The sequence below is a fragment of the Oncorhynchus tshawytscha genome, linkage group LG10, assembly GCF_018296145.1.
Source record: "Oncorhynchus tshawytscha isolate Ot180627B linkage group LG10, Otsh_v2.0, whole genome shotgun sequence".
In the NCBI taxonomy this organism is placed as follows: domain Eukaryota; kingdom Metazoa; phylum Chordata; class Actinopteri; order Salmoniformes; family Salmonidae; genus Oncorhynchus; species Oncorhynchus tshawytscha.
In genome coordinates, this window is record NC_056438.1 from 12375142 (window position 1) to 12395801 (window position 20660).

A 20660-nucleotide genomic window follows, 5' to 3' on the forward strand; every position below is an offset into this window, starting at 1 on the left:
GAGAGAGGGGGAGAGAGAGAGAGAGAGAGAGAGAGAGAGAGAGAGAGAGAGAGAGAGAGAGAGAGAGAGAGAGAGAGAGAGAGAGAGAGAGAGAGAGAGAGAGAGAGAGAGAGAGAGAGAGAGAGAGATAGAGAGATATGCATGCAAGTAAAAATGTCAACTTGTCCAGCATCTCCTCTTGGATTCAGTGTGGGAGAACAGAGGACGGTTATGCCCAGATGTTGATTTTCACTTCCTGGGTATCCTGTCTCATTCAAATGCATTGAGGCATCTTACCAAGAACCTGTAGTTGATTAAATTGTTGATTGAATTGTTCCCGAGGGGAGAAGTATATATATATATATATATATATATATATATATATATATATATATATATATATATATATATATATACTTATATACTTCTCCCCTCTGAGATATATATACTTCTCCCCTCTGGAACAATATATATATATGTGTGTGTGTGTTTTCTTTTTACCAGAAAAATAAACAAAGCTCAGAGCGCCCCAATATGCAGTGACAGCGCCTATTTCCACTCTCACTTTTTACCAGGCAATGCAAAACGCCCATTCCATGTAGCCTACTTGCAATGTGCTGGCCAAAGTTTCATTTAAATGCCACAAATAAATTAGAAAAGACACACGGTACATAATGCGGGCATTGTAACTTTAACCATTCTACAAAGAGGGTACAAGTACAAATTGTTTGCAATAACACATATTCTCCTTCCATAATAGACAAAAAGTAGGAAAAGGGTGCAGAGTGTTTTTACAAGTCGCCCGGTGCAGAACAGACCTAGAAAAAAAATTGTGATAGGCGCGAGCTGGAGCTGGGCTGCGGTGCCCCGGCCCGCGCTCTTATCTCTGAACGGTGACGCGAATAAATGCTCCCTAGAATGGAGCTTGTTCGTAACTGTGCAATAGCGCGACAATAACTCACAGGAATATATAATTATTATTATTATATGCAATAACACTTTAAAACATATTTTGAAAACAGAAGGCGAGAAGATGAGACGTAATATTATTAGACCAGGGGTAGAAAAGTGAGACTTGCTATAAAGTATCCACTCAATTTAGAAACTTTCGCCAACAAGACGTGAGTTAAGGAGCCAGTCGCGGTTTGAACTGTGTTAACCGGCTTATATTTCTTTACAAATAGGCTACATCGACAAGTGTATAAAGTAATTGTAGGCTGGTTACTCACCGCTGATTCCGACTCCTGGACCGTGATACAGAGGGTAACAACCATCAACCCCATGGCGAGATTTCGCAGACTCTTTACGTTTTTTTTCATTTTTAGAAAATAATCTGCCTCAACTAAACATTGACAAGTTCTACTAAATAGCACGTCAGATAAATGTCATATTCTTTTGCTAACTTTTTTTTTATTAGAACACAATCGTTTTTAGAAGTCAGTAGATTGTTGTGTCAACTCCAAGCCGTAGTGTACTGGGACTGTTCCCTTCGCTGCGACCACTGAATCACTTCTCCTCTGTAGGCTTGTGAACGTGTACAGCCGGATCTACTTCGGATCAATGCGCAGCTGTTGACACTTGCTTCAACAGGTCTTGTGCATAATAACTCAGCATTTATAAACAAATAAAATCCCAATAAATATTTGCGTGTAGGCCTATGCTAAGATATATAGCTAATAAATTGTTATAATTTGGTTTAGTTCTTCTTTTTTTCAGTAGCAAATGTGGTTTTGAAGACACAAACTGTTGCAATTTTCTGAGGCAGATGGGACACACTTGTGTAGGGCAATTTTGTTCTTTGCCTCAGGTTACAAAAAGCCTAAAGTGTTGACATAATACATTTGTTTGACATTTCCAAATGTCGTCCCAACATGTTGCATTCCATTATGCCTACGATATTGATTTAGGGGAAAAATGTTGTGCTTTTTTTGGAAAAGTCATATGGAATTTAGCGGTTTATGCAGCATTCATATGTTAGTCGGAACTAGGAAACTCAGACTTGTACAACTTGCTAACTGGTTCTAGTCTACGTGAGGTTCAACCAATTAGCAGGTCCTACATTCCAGAGTCCCCTAATTCTGACTAGCAGTAGAACGCGACATTATGCAAAGTAGAACATTCCACAAAGATCACACTCCCTTCTCATAAGAGTGATCAGTTATCAATTAATACTTTCTTCTCTTTTACAGTTCAGTAATGTAGCTTTAACATCTTTATAAAAGCAACCTCGTCAAGGTATCAATGTTTTCATCGTTCGCTGTCTTAATTGCATAGTCTGTCACAAGACATGCGTATTTAATCTCCCATTAAATAGGAATGAAACATAAAAGTGCTATCTTGTTGACTTTATATCATTTATTCGAGTATTGATAGTACCATAGGGGTTTCTAACTAAAGTGGGTAACAAGTGGGTAAGGGTAGGCTATGCGTGACAACGCTAAAGGCCCGCCCCTCTGCTTTCATGCACTGCGAAGTAGTTGCCGTGCGTGAAACAACTCCGTCAGGAACGAACGTTTTCACAAGTGAACTTGGTGAGTTTTAACTTTCCCTATTCTTTATAGCGTAAAACGACGAAATAACCTAACGATTTCAACTAGTCCTAACGAAAATAGCCTTTTGGTGCATGATTCTCCCTCATTTGAAATCTCTCTCCCTCTCTCTTTGGTCTTTCTTCTCGTCTTTCGGTGGCACAGACGCTTTTTGGATTCATCAATGAGCTCGTCCAGGCACTTGTAGCTGCTTGGAGTGAAGACCGGACTGGGAGACCGCTACCAGGAAAACGACCCGTTTTTTCTTCCAGTCGGGATTCAACATGAAATTCTGGTGCGTTTATTTGAGCTCAAAATTATCTGTTGTCGTAGCGGTATAGTTTGACGTTGCTTGTCAGTTTACAACTGTTCTGTAGCCAAATATGTTATCCCGCGAATACTTCATTATAAAGTTAGTATAACTTTTGTTTATTTTTAAAGCCAGTCTGATATATAATTGTTTATTTCTTTTTTTAGGATTTGTGTACTTGCTGTCAGCTGGGCAGTTGAAGCGACACACGGGGTAAGTGCTACCTTACTCATAGTTAAGGGCTCTCGACTCGAGTGTGCGCATGTAACCTTCAATCAACTGATGAGGCTACAGCCTTGAAGTTGTGTTATTTTTCTATCTCTGTATTGCGAACCTCGGATTTATAATTTAGGGCAACATTGTTTCAAACAATATCGTGCATGACCAGTGCTGTGTCAGTGTAGGTTACCAGAGGTGCTCCGCTCTATTGCGCAGAGCGGAGCTCGCTGGTGTGTTCTACAACAATTATTATCCCTCGGCTATGTATATTCCAAATGCTTATATGATGCAATTGCGTCTTGTACAGATGTATTATAGATATTTAGATATTGTAAGCCTGTTGTTTGAGTGGGCCACTTATTGGTGGCTAATTCAAAAGAAACATGACAACATATTCACGCTCACTGTAGTTTTCTCTAGGACAGGGCACAGCGTGCGTGTTATAGGCAGAATCACCCTTCCTCTTTTGAGGGAATTTAAATATTTGTCTCGGGTTTATCGAGCGCTGTCTTTAGATTCTGGACGCTGATTACAAGAGCCCACCAGTCAAATTGCTTACTGACCTTTCATCCATAATGAGAGTTTTACGCATGTGAAGATGTTCTTTATTTCAACATCATCCAGTCAGTGACAGATGGCCATTTTACTATTATAATTCACATTTTCATAATGATTTACAAAGTTAAAACGCACATGATTTATCCCCATAGTTGCAACTATCATTTATTTCGTTTTGTTTTACTTGTATTTATGGAATACTGTCTGTAGGATAGAATACTGAATACTATCTGTAGGATAGAATACTGAATACTGTCTGTAGGATAGAATACTGAATACTGTCTGTAGGATAGAATACTGAATACTGTCTGTAGGCCCACTGAGATTTGCGAGCGAGTCAAAACTCGCTCCGCTTTGAATAATTCAACAAATAACTTTAGCCACATCTAGAGCGCCTTATTCACGCTCTCATTTATAGGCCTGCCTACGTGTAATTGTCATACATTTCTAATACATGCATAGCCTAGTAATGCTATGAGGATTTAATGATGACTAAGATATAAAGACTATAGTCACAGTTATAGCCACAATTATAGTCATAGTTTACACTTTCTTTTAAATAAATACATTTCTATCTGATTTTCCGTTCATACATCCGCACATTTACTTCTAGTATTTTCTAAGAACGGGTTGATTGCAAAATGAGGTCTTGATGCCCTAGCCTGGACCTATGAGATATCTGAGCATTCCAAGGAACCATTGTAGCGGAGAGATAATTGACCTCATGCGCTAAAGCCTAGGTGATGGTTGCTCTGGGAACCAAGTGTACTGGCCCCAAGTTAACTCATCATGCAAGAGTCTGACCGAAACATGTCTATTGTAAAGAAAAATCTTCCATCTTCCTTGAGATACTTTCTTTATATTGTATTACCTGCCCTAATATAACACAGTACTCATGTTATTGCCGCTTGTATCCACTTGCAAGTTGGCTTGTATAGTCTCTGCGTATTTATGGGTCATCATGCAATCACTATAGAAACGAAGCAAGTATTGACTTATGCGGATGTTACAACTCACAGAGGTCAGGTCATGTGTGAATAGGGTTAGCCTTATATCCTGCGCCTTAAGATGACAACATAAAAGGTCATTGTAGACTGTGTACAGATCATATCTGGAGAGGCTAAATGGGTTTGTGTTGGTATTTATTATGGATCCCCATTAGCTGCGACCAAGGCTGCTATTCTTCCTGGGGTCCAGCAAAGTTAAGGCAGTTATGCAATTTGAAAAACATCACAAAACATTCACAACAGATTTCACAACACACTAAGTGTGTGCCCTCAGGCCCCTACTCTACTACCACATATCTACAACACATTAAGTGTGTGCCCTCAGGCCCCTACTCTACTACCACATATCTACAACACATTAAGTGTGTGCCCTCAGGCCCCTACTCTACTACCACATATCTACAACACATTAAGTGTGTGCCCTCAGGCCACTACTCTACTACCACATATCTACAACACATTAAGTGTGTGCCCTCAGGCCCCTATACTACCACATATCTACAACACATTAAGTGTGTGCCCTCAGGCCACTACTCTACTACCACATATCTACAACACATTAAGTGTGTGCCCTCAGGCCCTTACTCTACTACCACATATCTACAACACATTAAGTGTGTGACCTCAGGCCCCTACTCTACTACCACATATCTACAACACATTAAGTGTGTGCCCTCAGGCCCCTACTCTACTACAACATATCTACAACACATTAAGTGTGTGCCCTCAGGCTACTACTGCACTACCACATATCTACAACACATTAAGTGTGTGCCCTCAGGCCACTACTGCACTACCACATATCTACAACACATTAAGTGTGTGCCCTCAGGCCCCTACTCTACTACCACATATCTACAACACATTAAGTGTGTGCCCTCAGGCCCCTACTCTACTACCACATATCTACAACACACTAAGTGTGCCCCCAGGCCCCTACTCTACTACCACATATCTACAACACATTAAGTGTGTGCCCTCAGGCCACTACTGCACTACCACATATCTACAACACATTAAGTGTGTGCCCTGAGGCCCCTACTCTACTACCACATATCTACAACACATTAAGTGTGTGCCCTGAGGCCCCTACTCTACTACCACATATCTACAACACATTAAGTGTGTGCCCTCAGGCCCCTACTCTACTACCACATATCTATAACACATTAAGTGTGTGCCCTCAGGCCACTACTCTACTACCACATATCTACAACACATTAAGTGTGCCCTCAGGCCCCTACTCTACTACCACATATCTACAACACATTAAGTGTGCCCTCAGGCCCCTACTCTACTACCACATATCTACAACACATTAAGTGTGTGCCCTGAGGCCCCTACTCTACTACCACATATCTACAACACATTAAGTGTGTGCCCTCAGGCCCCTACTCTACTACCACATATCTACAACACATTAAGTGTGTGCCCTCAGGCCCCTACTCTACTACCACATATCTACAACACATTAAGTGTGTGCCCTCAGGCCCCTACTCTACTACCACATATCTACAACACATTAAGTGTGTTCCCTCAGGCCTCTACTACCACATATCTACAACATATTAAGTGTGTGCCCTCAGGCCCCTACTCTACTACCACATATCTACAACACATTAAGTGTGTGCCCTCAGGCCTCTACTCTACTACCACATATCTACAACATATTAAGTGTGTGCCCTCAGGCCTCTACTCTACTACCACATATCTACAACACATTAAGTGTGTGCCCTCAGGCCCCTACTCTACTACCACATATCTACAACACATTAAGTGTGTGCCCTCAGGCCCCTACTCTACTACCACATATCTACAACACATTAAGTGTGTGCCCTCAGGCCCCTACTCTACTACCACATATCTACAACACATTAAGTGTGTGCCCTCAGGACACTACTGCACTACCACATATCTACAACACATTAAGTGTGTGTCCTCAGGCCCCTACTCTACTACCACATATCTACAACACATTAAGTGTGTGCCCTCAGGACACTACTGCACTACCACATATCTACAACACATTAAGTGTGTGCCCTCAGGACACTACTCTACTACCACATATCTACAACACAAAATCCATCTACATGTGTGTGTATAGTGCGTATGTTATTGTGTGTGTGTGTGTATGCATGTGCCTGTGTTTGTCTCACCACAGTCCCCGCGGTGAAAGTCTGATTCTACTGCTTGCATGAGTTACTTCATGTGGAATAGAGTTCTGTGTAGTCATGTCTCTATGAAATACTGTGTGCCTCCCACAGTCTGTTCTTGGGGACTGTGAAGGGACCCCTGGTGGAATGTCTTGTGGGGTATGCATGGGTGTCCGAGCTGTGTGTCGGATATACTTGAATGTGCAGTCTCAGCATTTGTTGCAGGCATGTCGTACATAAATATGCTAATCTTCCCAATGAACAATCCTGAATGTAGTTGGCAATATCCGTGGGTTTTGTGATGAATGAGCCATCTGATTCAATGAATGATGGAGCTGAGTTGACCTTTTTGCGAAGCATTTCAGTTAAGCTGTTTACTGTCGTTCTTTATATCATTTATCTTTGTTTCATAGTACAGTTTCTTTTTAATTCAGTTTAGTCACATGATTTTTCACATTTGCCAATCGGTTGTGCTCCCAGACTTATTTGCCATACTCCTTGCCTCAACCTTCTCCATTTTTCAATTCCTCATCAATCCAAGGGGATGTAACCATACTTTTTCAGTCATTTTCATATTGGGTGCATGCTTATTAGTAACTTGAATAAACAATTTCCTAAATGTGTCAAGTGCAGCATCTGGTTGCTCCTCATTATGGGGCGGCAGGGTAGCCAAGTGGTTAGAGCATTGGACTAGTAACCGGAAGGTTGCAAGTTCAAACCCCTGAACTGACAAGGTACACACTGTTCCTAGGCCATCGTTGAAAATAAGAATTTGTTCTTAACTGGCTTGCCTAGTTAAATAAAATGACCCAGACCAGCAAATATTAGTTACATCATCAACTTAAGAATCACTACAAAATTGAATGACACAACATTACTTTTCCTAGATATGGCTATTATATTAGGATCACTACATCCGATGGATGTGGATATCCCAATATGTGTGGAGGCTCTAAAGCAAGTTTCTGCAGCTTTAGTAAATGATCAATACATAATACAATACACATTTCTCTCACTTTAAACATCAGCTATCTGAGCAGTTAACCGATCGCCGCAGCTATACATAGTCCATCTGTAAATAGCCCACCCAATCTACCTACCTCATCCCCATATTGTTTTTATTTACTTTTCTGCTCTTTTGCACTCCAGTATTTCTACTTGCACATCATCATCTGCTCATCTATCACTCCAGTGTTAATTTGCTAAATTACATCTACTTTGTGCATGACACAAGTAATTTTTCCAACAATTGTTTACAGACAGATTACTTCACTTATAATTCACTGTATCACAGGTGTACCTGTGGATATTTTTCAAGGCCTACCTTCAAACTCAGTGCCTCTTTACTTGACATCATGGGAAAATCAAAATAAATAAGCCAAGACCTCAGGAATTTTCTAGAGATTAATGTACGTTGGTGCAAAAAGTGCAAATCAATACCAGAACAACAGCAAAAGACCTTGTGAAGATTCTGGAGGAAACAGGTACAAAAGTATCTATATCCACAGTAAAACAAGTCCTATATCGAAATAACCTGAAAGGCTGTTCAGCAAGGAAGAAGCCACTGCTCCAAAACTGCCATTAAAAAAAGCCAGACTACGGTTTGCAACTGCACAAAAAGTACAAATATTGTACTTTTTGGAGAAATGTCCTCTGGTCTGATGAAACAAAAATAGAACTATTTGGCCATAATGAACATCGTTATGTTTGAATGAAAAAGGAAGATGTTTGCAAGTCGAAGAACACCATCCCAACCGTGAAGCACGGGGGTGGCAACAACATGTTGTGGGGGTGCTTTGCTGCAGGAGGGTCTGTTGCACTTCACAAAATGGATGGCATCATGAGGTAGCAAAATTATGTAGATATTTTGAAGCAACATCTCAAGACAGGAAGTTAAAGCTTGATCGCAAATGGGTCTTTCAAATGGACAATGACCCGAAGCATACTTCCAAAGTTATGGCAAAATGGCTTAAGGACAACAAAGTCAAATTATTGGAGTGGCCATCACAAAGCCCTGACCTCAGTCCTATAGAAAATTTGTGGGCAGAACTGAAGTGTGTGTGAGCATGGAGGCCTACAAACCTGACTCAGTTACACCAGCTCTGTCAGGAAGAATGGGCCAAAATTCACCCAACTTATTGTGGGAAGCTTGTGGAAGGCTACCCAAAATGTTTGACCTAAGTTAATCAATTTAAAGGCAATGCTACCAAATACTAATTGATTATATGTAAACTTCTGACCCACTGGGAATGTGATGAAAGAAATAAAAGCTGAAATAAATAATTCTCTCTACTATTATTCTGACATTTCACATTCTTAAAATAAAGTGGTGATCCTAACTGACCTAAAACAGGGAATTTTTACTAGGATTAAATGTCAGGAATTGTGAAAAACTGAGTTTAAATGTAGTTCGCTAAGGTGTATGTAAACTTCCGACTTCAACTGTAGATCATTTAATTCCTGTGCTGTTTGTAACTACCCTTCTAGGTTAACTGATAATCTGAACCAGGTTGCCGACACTGGTTACAATTTGAAGCTTTTTCTTGAGTGGGTAGCTTCATGAAAGCCAGTCAATATTGAAATCTGCCAGAAAATATACCTATCTGTTGATATCACATACAGTACATTGTCAAGCATTTCACAAATATTATCCAGATACTGGCTGTTAGCACTTGGTGGTCTATAGAAGCTTCCCACCATAATGGGCTTTAGGTGAGGCAGAGGAACCTGTAACCACATTACTTTAGCATTATTTACCATGAGATCCTCTCTAAGCTTTACAGGAATGTGGTTCTAAATATAAACAGCAACACCTCCACTATTGGTATTTCTGTATTTTCTGTAGATGTTATAATCATGTATTGCTACCACTGTATCATCAAAGGTATTATATAAGTGAGTTTCAGAGATAGTCAGAATATAAATCTGTTACTAGCAAGTTATTGACTTCATGAAACTTGTTTCTTAGGCTACATATGTGGGCTGTTTTTAGCACTTTTCTGGGGATGCTTGATTGTTTTCATTGCTTTAATACAAAATCAAATCAAATCAAATTGTATTTGTCACATGCGCCGAATACAACAGTGAAATGCTTACTTACAAGCACTTAGCCAACAATGCAGTTTTAAGCAAATACCTAAAAAATTCCTAGATAACAATAACAAATCATTAAAGAGCAGCAGTAAATAACAATAGCGGGGCTATATACAGGGGCACCGGTACAGAGTCAATGTGCGGGGGGCACTGGTGTCGAGGTAATTGAGGTAATATGTACATGTGGGTAGAGTTATTAAAGTGACTATGCATAGATAATAACAGAGTAGCAGCGGCGTAGAAGGGGACCGGGGGGGGGGGGCAAGACAAGTAGTCTGGGTAGCCATTTGATTTGATGTTCAGGACTTTTATGGCTTGGGGGTAGATGCTGTTTAGAAGCCTCTTGGACCTAGATTTGGTGCTCCGGTACCGCTTGCCGTGCGGTAGCAGACAGAACAGTCTATGACTAGGGTGGCTGGAGTCTTTGACAATTTTTAGGTCCTTCCTCTGACCTTGCCTGGTACAGAGTTCCTGGATGGCAGGAAGCTTGGCTCCGTTGATGTAATGGGCCGTACGCAATACCCTCTGTAGTGCCTTGCAGTCGGAGGCCGAGCAGTTGCCATACCAGGCAGTGATGCAACCCGTCAGGTGCAGCTGTAAAACCTTTTGAGGATTTGAGGACCCATGCCAAATCTTTTCAGTCCCCTGGGGGAGAATAGGTTTTGTCGTGCCCTCTTCACGACTGTCTTGGTGTGCTTGGACCATGTTAGTTTGTTGGTGATGTGGACACCAAGGAACTTGAAGCTCTCAACCTGCTCCACTACTGCCCCATCGATGAGAATGGGGGCGTGCTCGGTGCTCCTTTACCTGTAGTCCACAGGGTGAGGTTGTTGTCCTTCCACAACATGGTCAGGTCTCTGACCTCCCTATCGGCTGTCTCATCATTGTCGGTCATCAGGCCTACCACTGTTGTGTCATCTGCAAACTTAATGATGGCGTTGGAGTCATGCATGGCCGTGTAGTCATGAGGGAACAGAGAGTACAGAAGGGGACTGAGCACGCACCCCTGAGGGGCCCCCGTGTTGAGTGTCAGCGTGGCGCATGTGTTGTTACCTACCCTTACCACCTGGGGGCGTTCTGTCAGGAAGTCCAGGTTCCAGTTGCAGAGGGAGGTGTTTAGTCCCAGGATCCTTAGCTTAGTGATGAGCTTTGAGGACACTATGGTGTTGAACGCTGAGCTGTAGTCAATGAACAGCATTCTCACATAGGTGTTCCTTTTGTCCAGGTGTGAAAGAGCAGGGTGGAGTGCAATAGAGATTGCATCATCTGTGGATCTGTTGTGGCGGTATGCAAATTGGAGTGGGTCTAGGGTTTCTGGGATAATGGTGTTGATGTGAGCGATGACCAGCCTTTCAAAGCCTTTCATGGCTACAGACGTGAGTGCTGTGGGTCGGTAATCATTTAGGCAGCTTACCTGAGTTTTCTTGGGCACAGAGACTATGGTGTTCTGCTTGAAACATGTTGGTATTACAGACCCTGACAGGGAGAGGGTGAAAATGTCAGTGAAGACACTTGGCAGGTAGTCAGTGCATGCTTGGAGTACACTTCCTGGTAATCTGTCTGTCTCTGCGGCCTTGTGAACGTTGACCTGTTTAAAGGTCTTACTCACATCGGCTGCGGAGAGCGTGATCACAGAGTCTTCTGGAACAGCTGGTGCTCTCATGCATGTTTCAGTGTTACTTGCCTGAAGCGAGCATAGAAGTTATTTAGCTTGTCTAGTAGGCTCGTGTCACTGGGCAGCTCTCGGCTGTGCATCCCTTTGCAAGCTCTGCCACATCCTGCTTGCGTCAGAGCCGGTGTAGTACGATTTGATCTTATTCCTGTATTGACGGTTTGCCTGTTTGATGGTTTGTCAGAGGTCATAGCGGGATTTCTTATAAGCTTCCAGGTTAGAGTCTCGCTCCTCGATATCGGAAGCTCTAATCTTTAGCTCAGTGTGAATGTTGCCTATAATCCATGGCTTCTGGTTGGGGTTTGTACGTGCAGTCACTGTGGGGACGTCGTCATCAATGCACTTATTGATGAAGCCAGTGACTGATGTGGTATACTCTTCAATGCCATCGGAAGAATCTTGGAACATATTCCAGTCTGTGACAGCAAAACAGTCCTGTAGTTTAGCATCTGCTACATCTGACCACTTTTTTTTATAGACCAAGTTACTGGTGCTTCCTCCTTTAATTTTTGCATGTAAACAGGAATCAGGATATAATTATGGTCAGATTTGCCAAATGGAGGGCGAGGGAGAGCTTTGTAACCATCTCTGCGTGTGGCGTAAAGGTGATCTAGAGTTTCTTTCCCCTCTGGTTGCACATTTAACATGCTGATAGAAATTAGGTAAAACTGATTTAAGATTCCCTGCATTAAAGTCCCCGGCCACCAGGAGCAGCGCCACATTTGGATGAATGTTTTCCTGTTTGCTTATGGAAGAATATAGCTCATTGAGTGCGGTTTTAGTGCGATCATCGGTCTGTGGTAGTATGTAAACAGCTACAAAAAATACAGATGAAAACTAGATAGTGTGGTCTACAGCTTATCATGAGATACTCTACCTCAGGCGATCAAAACCTTGAGACTTCCTTAGATATCGTGCATCAGCTGTTGTTTACAAATATGCATAGGCCCCCGCCCCGTGTCTTACCAGAGGCTGCTGTTCTATCCTGCCGATAGATTGTTTAACCCGCCAGCTGTAAGTTATTAATGTCGTCTTTCAGCCACGACTCAGTAGAACATAAGATATTACATTTTTTTATGTCCCGTTGGTAGGATTTACGTGCTTTCAGTTCGTCCCATATATTTTCCAGCAATTGAACGTTAGCTAACAGTACGGATGGCAAATGACAAAGGCAGATTAGCATCTCGCCGCCTGATCCTCACAAGGCACCCCGATCTCTTTCTGCAAAATTGCAGTTTCTTTCTCCAGCGAATGACGGGGAGGAGGGCTTGTACGCGTGTTTGGAGTACATCCTTCCCATCTGACTCATTAAAGAAAGATTCTTCATCCAATTCGAGGTGAGTAATCGCTGTTCTCATGTCCAGAAGCTCTTTTCGGTCATAATAGACGGCAGCATCAATATTATGTACAAAATAAGTTACAAAAAAGGTGAAAAAACAAACAAAATAGCACGGTTGGTTAAGAGCCAGTACAACAGCAGCCATCCCCTCCGGTGCCATCTTCAGTAGTCATTGGCTGTGTGTGCATGTGTGAATGCGCGTGCGTGCTTGTGTGTGTGTGTGTGAGAGACACTACAAGCAGCTGAAAGAGTCATGTTTTTCTTTCTGTCTTTGGGCTTTTCCAGGTGCGCTTGGTCATTCTCTCATTCTCTTGTGGCTTCACTGTAATGAAATGAGTCAGTGTTTATGGATATATGGTCAGCTTTTGGCTCTCAATTCAATAGAGACTGATTAGGAATTGAAACGGTCCCTAATTTGTTTATTATTGTAGTTAGTGAATGATTGATTGATTATTAGAAAGGTCCCTCCCTACATGCCTTTATTGTCAATTGAGTCATCTTAGTTTGGTCTAGTGTTAGTGTTGTGAGGTCAGACATTGACGAGGGTAGATTGGGTGGTGATACAACCTAACATCTCCTTCAGTGGAGATCAGCTGATCTGTGATTAACCTAAATGGTCAGAGATAGCAGAGGTGATAGCAGAGGTGGTGAAGCATGTAGGGACTCTCTCTCTCTTTCTCTCTCTCTCTCTCTCTCTCTCTCTCTCTCTCTCTCAATTCATGTTCAATTCAAAGGGGTTCATTGGCATGGGAAACATATGTTTATATTGCCCGAAGCAAGTTAGATAGATAATGAACAGAAGTGAAATAAACAATAAAAAATGAACAGTTAACATTACACTCACAAATGTTCCAAAGGACTCCCGGGGTGGCAGGTAGCCTAGTGGTTAGAGCATTGGGCCACTAACCGAAAGGTTGCTAGATTGAATCCCCAAGCTGAGAAGGTAAACATATGTTGTTCTGCCCCTGAACAAGTCAGTGTGTGTGTTCCTAGGCCATCATTGTAAATAAGAATGGATTCTTAACTGACTTGCCTAGTTAAATAAATAAAACTAGAGCTGTCTCTTGTGGCCATATTATGGCTGTGTACATCTCTTTCAATTAAATTCAAAGGGCTATATTCTCATGGGAATATTCTTATCTTCTTTCTCTCGCTCTCCTCCTCTCCTCTCTCCTATCCGTTTGTCTCGCTCCTTTCTACTGCAGATAACACAAGGCTTAGGAGATAAGTGTCCACACACACACACCGTCTCCACACACACAGTCCCTTAAAACTCATGAGATGCCCATGGGCTGAATCAGACTATGATATGTACATAAATCATGCATTGGGACCCTTCCCTCCCCCTATTTACTTATCCTAAGGGGTGAATCCTAACGTTCAGTGTTTCCCTAAGTCATGCATTGATATCAATGGGACCCTAAGCAAAACATGTATTTGAATAGAAGTTATGATTCACCCCTGGATGATGTGGTGTTCGTCAATCTAAAAACATAGCAACATTGTATATTCATGTTTGTTTTTAAACTAAATGATTAGTTTGATAGATGGGTACAATATACTCCAGTCTAAAAACAGAACATCAGGTTAATCTCAGAACACACAAGAGGAAGGACTGGAGCAATGTCTGACACAGCTGTTGGCAAAGACCCTCTTCACACGGCCGAGGATGAGGAGGGTGAGGCCTACTCGACAGAAGGCCGTGAGAAAGGAGGAGAGGAGCGGAGAGGATGAGGAGGGTGAGGCCTACACGACAGAAGGCCGTGAGAAAGGAGGAGAGGAGCGGAGAGGATGAGGAGGGTGAGGCCTACACGACAGAAGGCTGTGAGAAAGGAGGAGAGGAGCGGAGAGGATGAGGAGGGTGAGGCCTACACGACAGAAGGCCATGAGAAAGGAGGAGAGGAGCGGAGAGGATGAGGAGGGTGAGGCCTACACGACAGAAGACCGCGAGAAAGGAGGAGAGGAGCGGAGAGGATGAGGAGGGTGAGGCCTACACGACAGAAGGCCGTGAGAAAGGAGGAGAGGAGCGGAGAGGATGAGGAGGGTGAGGCCTACACGACAGAAGGCCGTGAGAAAGGAGGAGAGGAGCGGAGAGGATGAGGAGGGTGAGGCCTACACGACAGAAGGCCGTGAGAAAGGAGGAGAGGAGCGGAGAGGATGAGGAGGGTGAGGCCTACACAACAGAAGGCTGTGAGAAAGGAGGAGAGGAGCGGAGAGGTTGAGGAGGGTGAGGCCTACACGACAGAAGGTGAAAAAGAGAAAGAACTGCAGAAAGTGACTAAGAGGGAGTTTAAGTGAAACAAGTTTAAGTGAAACCTCTCTGTCTCTCTCTCTCTCTCTCTCTCTCTCTCTATCTCTCTCTCTCTCTCTGTCTCTCTCTCTCTCTCTCTCTCTATCTCTCTCTCTCTCTCTCACTTCCTCTTTCTCTGTCTCTGTCTCTCTCACTCTCTCTCTCTCTTTCTCTCTTTCTCTCTTTCTCTCTCTCTCTCCAATTCAAGGGCTTTATTGGCATGGGAAACATATGTTAACATTGCCAAGGCAAGTGAAGTAGATAATAAACAACAGTGAAATAAACATTAAAAATGAACAGTAAACATTACACTCACAGAAGTTCCAAAAGAATAAAGACATTTCAAATGTCATGTTATGTATATATACAGTGTTGTAACGATATGCAAATTGTTAAAGAGCAAAAGGGAAAATAAATAAACATAAATATGGGATGTGTTTACAATGGTGTTTGTTCTTCACTGGTTGCCCTTTTCTATTGGCAACAGGTCACACATCTTGCTGCTGTGATGCACACTGTGGTATTTCACCCAGTAGATATGGGAGTTTATTTTTAATTATTTGTTTTTAAATTATTTGTGGATCTGTGTAATCTGATGGAAATATGTGTCTCTGATATGGTCATACATTTGGCAGGAGGTTAGGAAGTGCAGCTCAGTTTCCACCTCATTTTGTGGGCAGTGAGCACATAGCCTGTCTTCTCTTGAGAGCCAGGTCTGCCTTCAGAGGCCTTTCTCAATAGCAAGGCTGTGCTCACTGAGTCTGTACATAGTCAAAGCTTTCCTTAAGTTTGGGTCAGTCACAGTGGTCAGGTATTCTGCCACTGTGTACTCTCTGTTCAGGGCCAAATAGCATTCCAGTTTTTTTGTCAATTCTATCCAATGTTTCAAGTAATTATCATTTTTGTTTTCTCGTGATTTGGTTGGGTCTAATCCAGGTTAATTTCTCTGTAGGTGATGGCTTTGTTATGGAAGGTTTGGGAATCGATTTCCTTTTAAGTGGTTGTAGATTTTAACGGCTCTTTTCTGGATTTTGATCATTAGTGGGTATCGACCTAATTCTGCTCTGCATGCATTATTTGGTGTTTTACGTTGCACACAGAGGATATTTTTTCAAAGTTCTGCGTGCAGAGTCTCAATTTGGTCTTTGTCCCATTTTTGTGAATTCTTGGTTGGTAAGTGGAACCCAGGCCTCACAACCATAAAGGGCAAAGGGTTCTATAACTGATTTCAATATTTTTAGCTGGAATGCCCTTCTTGCCTGGTCTCTCAGCTCTTTCACAGTTTTGTGGAAGTTACCTGTGGTGCTGATGTTTAGGCCAAGGCAATAGTGTCTAGATGGAATTTGTATTTGTGGTCCTGACTGGACCTATTTTGGAACACCATTATTTTGGTCTTACTGAGATTTACTGTCAGGGCCCAGGTCTGACAGAATCTGTGCAGAAGATCTAGGTGCTGCTGTAGGCCCTCCTTGGTTGAGGACAGAAGCACCAGATCATCAGCAAACAGCAGACATTTGACTTCAGATTCTAGTAGGGTGAGGCCGGGTGCTGCAGACTGTTCTAGTGCCCTCGCCAATATGTTGATATATAAGTTGAAGAGGGTGGGGCTTAAGCTGCATCCCTGTCTCACCCCACGGCCCTGTGGGAAGAAATGTGTGTTTTTAGCCAATTTTAACCACACACGTATTGTTTGTGTACATTGATTTTTATAATGTCATCCCTCCATCTCCCCCTCTCTTTCTCTCCCTCCATCTCCCCCTCTCTTTCTCTCTCTCCATCTCCCCCTCTCTTTCTCTCCCTCCATCTCCCCCTCTCTTTCTCTCTCTCTCTCTCTCTCCTCTCTTTCTCTCCCTCCATCTCCCCCTCTCTTTCTCTCTCCCTCCATCTCCCCCTCTCTTTCTCTCCCTCCATCTCCCCCTCTCTTTCTCTCTCTCCATCTCCCCCTCTCTTTCTCTCCCTCCATCTCCCCCTCTCTTTCTCTCTCCCTCCATCTCCCCTCTCTCTCCTCCATCTCACCCTCTCTTTCTCTCCCTCTATCTCCCCCTCTTTCTCTCCCTCCATCTCCCTCCATCTCCCCCTCTCCATCTCCCCCCCTCTCTTTCTCTCCCTCCATCTCCCCTCTCTCTTTCTCTCTCTCCATCTCCCCCTCTCTCTTCCATCTCTCCCTCCATCTCCCCCTCTCTTTCTCTCTCCCTCCATCTCCCCCTCTCTCTCTCCCTCTCCCCCTCTCTCTTCTCTCCCCTCCATCTCCCCCTCTCTTTCTCTCTCCCTCCATCTCCCTCTCTCTCCCCCTCCATCTCACCCTCTCTCCCTTTCTCTCTCTCCGTCCATCTCACCATCTCTCTCTCTCTCTCTCTCTCTCTCTCTCTCTTTCACACACTCTTTCTCTCACACACTCTCTCTCCATCTCACACTCTCTCTCCATCTCACCCTCTCTCTCTCTCCATCTCACCCCTCCCCCCTCTCTCTCCATCTCACCCCTCTCTCTCTCTCTCTCTCTCTCCATCTCACCCCTCTCCCCTCTCTCTCTCCATCTCACCCCTCTCTCTCTCTCCATCTCACCCTCTCTCTCTCCATCTCACCCCTCTCCCTCTCTCTCTCCATCTCACCCCTCTCCCTCTCTCTCTCTCTCTCTCTCTCTCCATCTCACCCCTCTCCCCCTCTCTCTCTCCATCTCACCCCTCTCCCCCTCTCTCTCTCCATCTCACCCTCTCTCTCCGTCCATCTAACCCTCCTGCCCTCCCTCCTGGAATTCCAGTGCTACTAGGCAGGACTTGTTGCGATATTTTCCTCTCCGCAGGTGTCACCTCAAGAACATTCCTCCACTAAGTGAGGCAACTGTGGTTCCTACCCCCTCCTTACCTCTCCTCACCCTCTTTTCTCCATGTGTGGATTTGCATGGCCCTAGGCGGTGGAATGTAATAGATGGCCATCAGTGCCAACCTGTGTGTGTGTGTGTGTGTGTGTGTGTGTGTGTGTGTGTGTGTGTGTGTGTGTGTGTGTGTGTGTGTGTGTGTGTGTGTGTGTGTGTCAGTGAAGGGTAAAAAGCGCCAGAGGTAACACTTATAGACATCTGTCTAAATGTCCTTAGATGGTTGAGATTGTCACAGGTTGAAAACATGAATAACCACAGGTAATCACTGTGGTAAAAAATATCTGTTTTGAAATATGAAAGCCAAAGAGTAGGCAGCAGTCAGTATCTGTCTCTCTCTCTCACCCTTCCCCCTACCTCTCCCTCTCTGTCTCTCTCTCCTTCTTTCTCACCCTCCCCCTATCTCTCCCTCTCCCCCTCTATCTTTCTCTCTCTCTCTCTCTCCTTCTTTCTCACCCTCCCCCTCTCTCCCTCTCCCCCCTCTCTCACCCTTTCCCCCAATCTCTCCCTCTGTCTCTCTCTCTCTCTCTCTCTCTCTCGCCCTTTTCTTTCTCCCTCTCCCCCTCTATCTCTCTCTCTCACCCTCACCCTCGCTCTCTCCCCCTCTCTGTCTCCCTCTCCCCCCTCTCTCTCTCCCTGTTATCTCTCTGTTATTGCAGGTGTAGCGAAATGCTTGTGTTCCTAGCTCCAACAATGCAGCAATATCTAACAATACACTAGTCTAAAAGTAAAAGAACGCAATTAAGAAATATACTGTATAAGTAATTAGGAATGTCGGAGTGGCATTGACTAATATACGGAAGAATATAATACAGTATACACATATGAGATGAGTAAAACAGTATGTAAACACCATTAAAGTGACTAGTGTTCCGTTATTAAAGTGGCCAGTGATTCCATGTCTACGTATGGTATGTTTGGCAGCAGCCTCCAAGGTGCAGGGTTGAGTAACCGGGTGGTAGCTAGTGATGGCTATTTAACAGTTGGATGGCCTTAAAATAGAAGCTATTTTTCAGTCTCTCGGTCCCAGCTTTGATTCACCCGTCCTGACCTCGCCTTCTGCATGGTCGCGGGGTGAACAGGAGTCAGGTGAGGTAGAGGTGATATGATCCTTAACTAGTCTCTCAAAGCACTTCATGATGACCGAAGTCAGTGCTACGGGATGATAGTTATTTAGTTCAGGTACCTTTGCTTTCTTGGGTACAGAAATAATGGTGGACATCTTGAAGCATGTGGGGGCAGCAGACTGGGATAGGGAGAGATTGAATATATCTGTAAAACACTCCAGCCAGCTGGTCTGTGCATGTTCTGAGGACGTGGCTAGGGATGCCATCTGGGCAAGCAGCCTTGTGAGGGTTAACACGCTGAAATGTCTTACTCACGTCAGCCACGGGGAACAAGAGCCCACAGTCCTTGGGAGCGGGCCGCATCAGTGGCACTGTGTTGTCCTCAAAGCAGGCGAAGAAGGTGTTTAGCTTTTCCGGGAGCAAGACGTCAGTGACCGACGTGGCTGTTTTTCCCTTTGTAGTCCGTGATTGTCTGTAGACCCTGCCACGTACAATACGTCTAGTGTCTGAGCCATTGAATTGTGACTCCACTTTGTCAGTGAGTGACATAACATTGTAGAGGTGTTTTTTGGTGGGGGTTGGTGCTCAGGCTTTTTCTGAGTTGGTGCTACTACCGTGTGAATGTCAAGGAGAAACTACTCTGATAGATGTCCTGTCATCTGATTGATTATTAAGTTCTGTATGGGTTTTTTCCTTCTTCATATCTCAATCACTGATAGGAGCAGAACAGTGGACATCTTTCAATATTTCATATTCTATGTTTTCTTTTGTCTTTCACCTGAACGTGTGTATTTTTCAACATGTACACAGGGAGGTACCACATTCTATTTCATCAAGTATCAAGTAACACGCTTTCAATGTCACATGGGCAAGTACAGTGAAATGCCTTTCTTACAAACTGGAAACCCAACAATGCAGTAATACTAGAAGAATAAAAAAATACATGAGAAATTAGAAATATGAAGAACACACTAAGTAAAAATACTATATACAGGGTCAGTTCAATTCCATACTATATACAGGGTCAGTTCAATACCATACTATATACAGGGTCAGTTCAATACCATACTATATACAGGGTCAGTTCAATTACATACTATATACAGGGTCAGTTCAATTACATACTATATACAGGGTCAGTTCAATACCATACTATATACAGGGTCAGTTCAATTACATACTATATACAGGGTCAGTTCAATTACATACTATATACAGGGTCAGTTCAATTACATACTATATACAGGGTCAGTTCAATTACATACTATATACAGGGTCAGTTCAATACCATACTATATACAGGGTCAGTTCAATACCATACTATATACAGGGTCAGTTCAATACCATACTATATACAGGGTCAGTTCAATACCATACTATATACAGGGTCAGTTCAATACCATACTATATACAGGGTCAGTTCAATACCATACTATATACAGGGTCAGTTCAATACCATACTATATACAGGGTCAGTTCAATACCATACTATATACAGGGTCAGTTCAATACTATACCATATACAGGGTCAGTTCAATACCATACTATATACAGGGTCAGTTCAATACCATAC

The 20660-nt window shown here is 43.2% G+C and overlaps 2 protein-coding genes across 2 annotated transcripts in view; one reads left to right on the forward strand and one right to left on the reverse strand.

Annotated features, from left to right (window-relative positions):
- LOC112237840 (collagen alpha-5(IV) chain-like) overlaps nucleotides 1-1492 on the reverse strand; it is a 113822-nt gene extending 112330 nt beyond the window's left edge. The window contains exon 1 of the mRNA XM_042328134.1: nucleotides 1209-1492. Within this exon, the coding sequence (XP_042184068.1) occupies nucleotides 1209-1298 (90 nt within the window). The 5' untranslated portion in view covers nucleotides 1299-1492. The remainder of the gene's footprint in view (nucleotides 1-1208) is intronic.
- Nucleotides 1493-2422: 930 nt separating this feature from the next.
- The window catches only part of LOC112260956 (collagen alpha-6(IV) chain), a 252425-nt gene continuing 234187 nt past the window's right edge, over nucleotides 2423-20660 (forward strand). Inside the window, exons 1-3 of the mRNA XM_042329326.1 lie at nucleotides 2423-2510; nucleotides 2673-2802; nucleotides 2985-3030. Of these exons, the coding sequence (XP_042185260.1) occupies nucleotides 2792-2802; nucleotides 2985-3030 (57 nt within the window). The 5' untranslated portion in view covers nucleotides 2423-2510; nucleotides 2673-2791. The remainder of the gene's footprint in view (nucleotides 2511-2672; nucleotides 2803-2984; nucleotides 3031-20660) is intronic.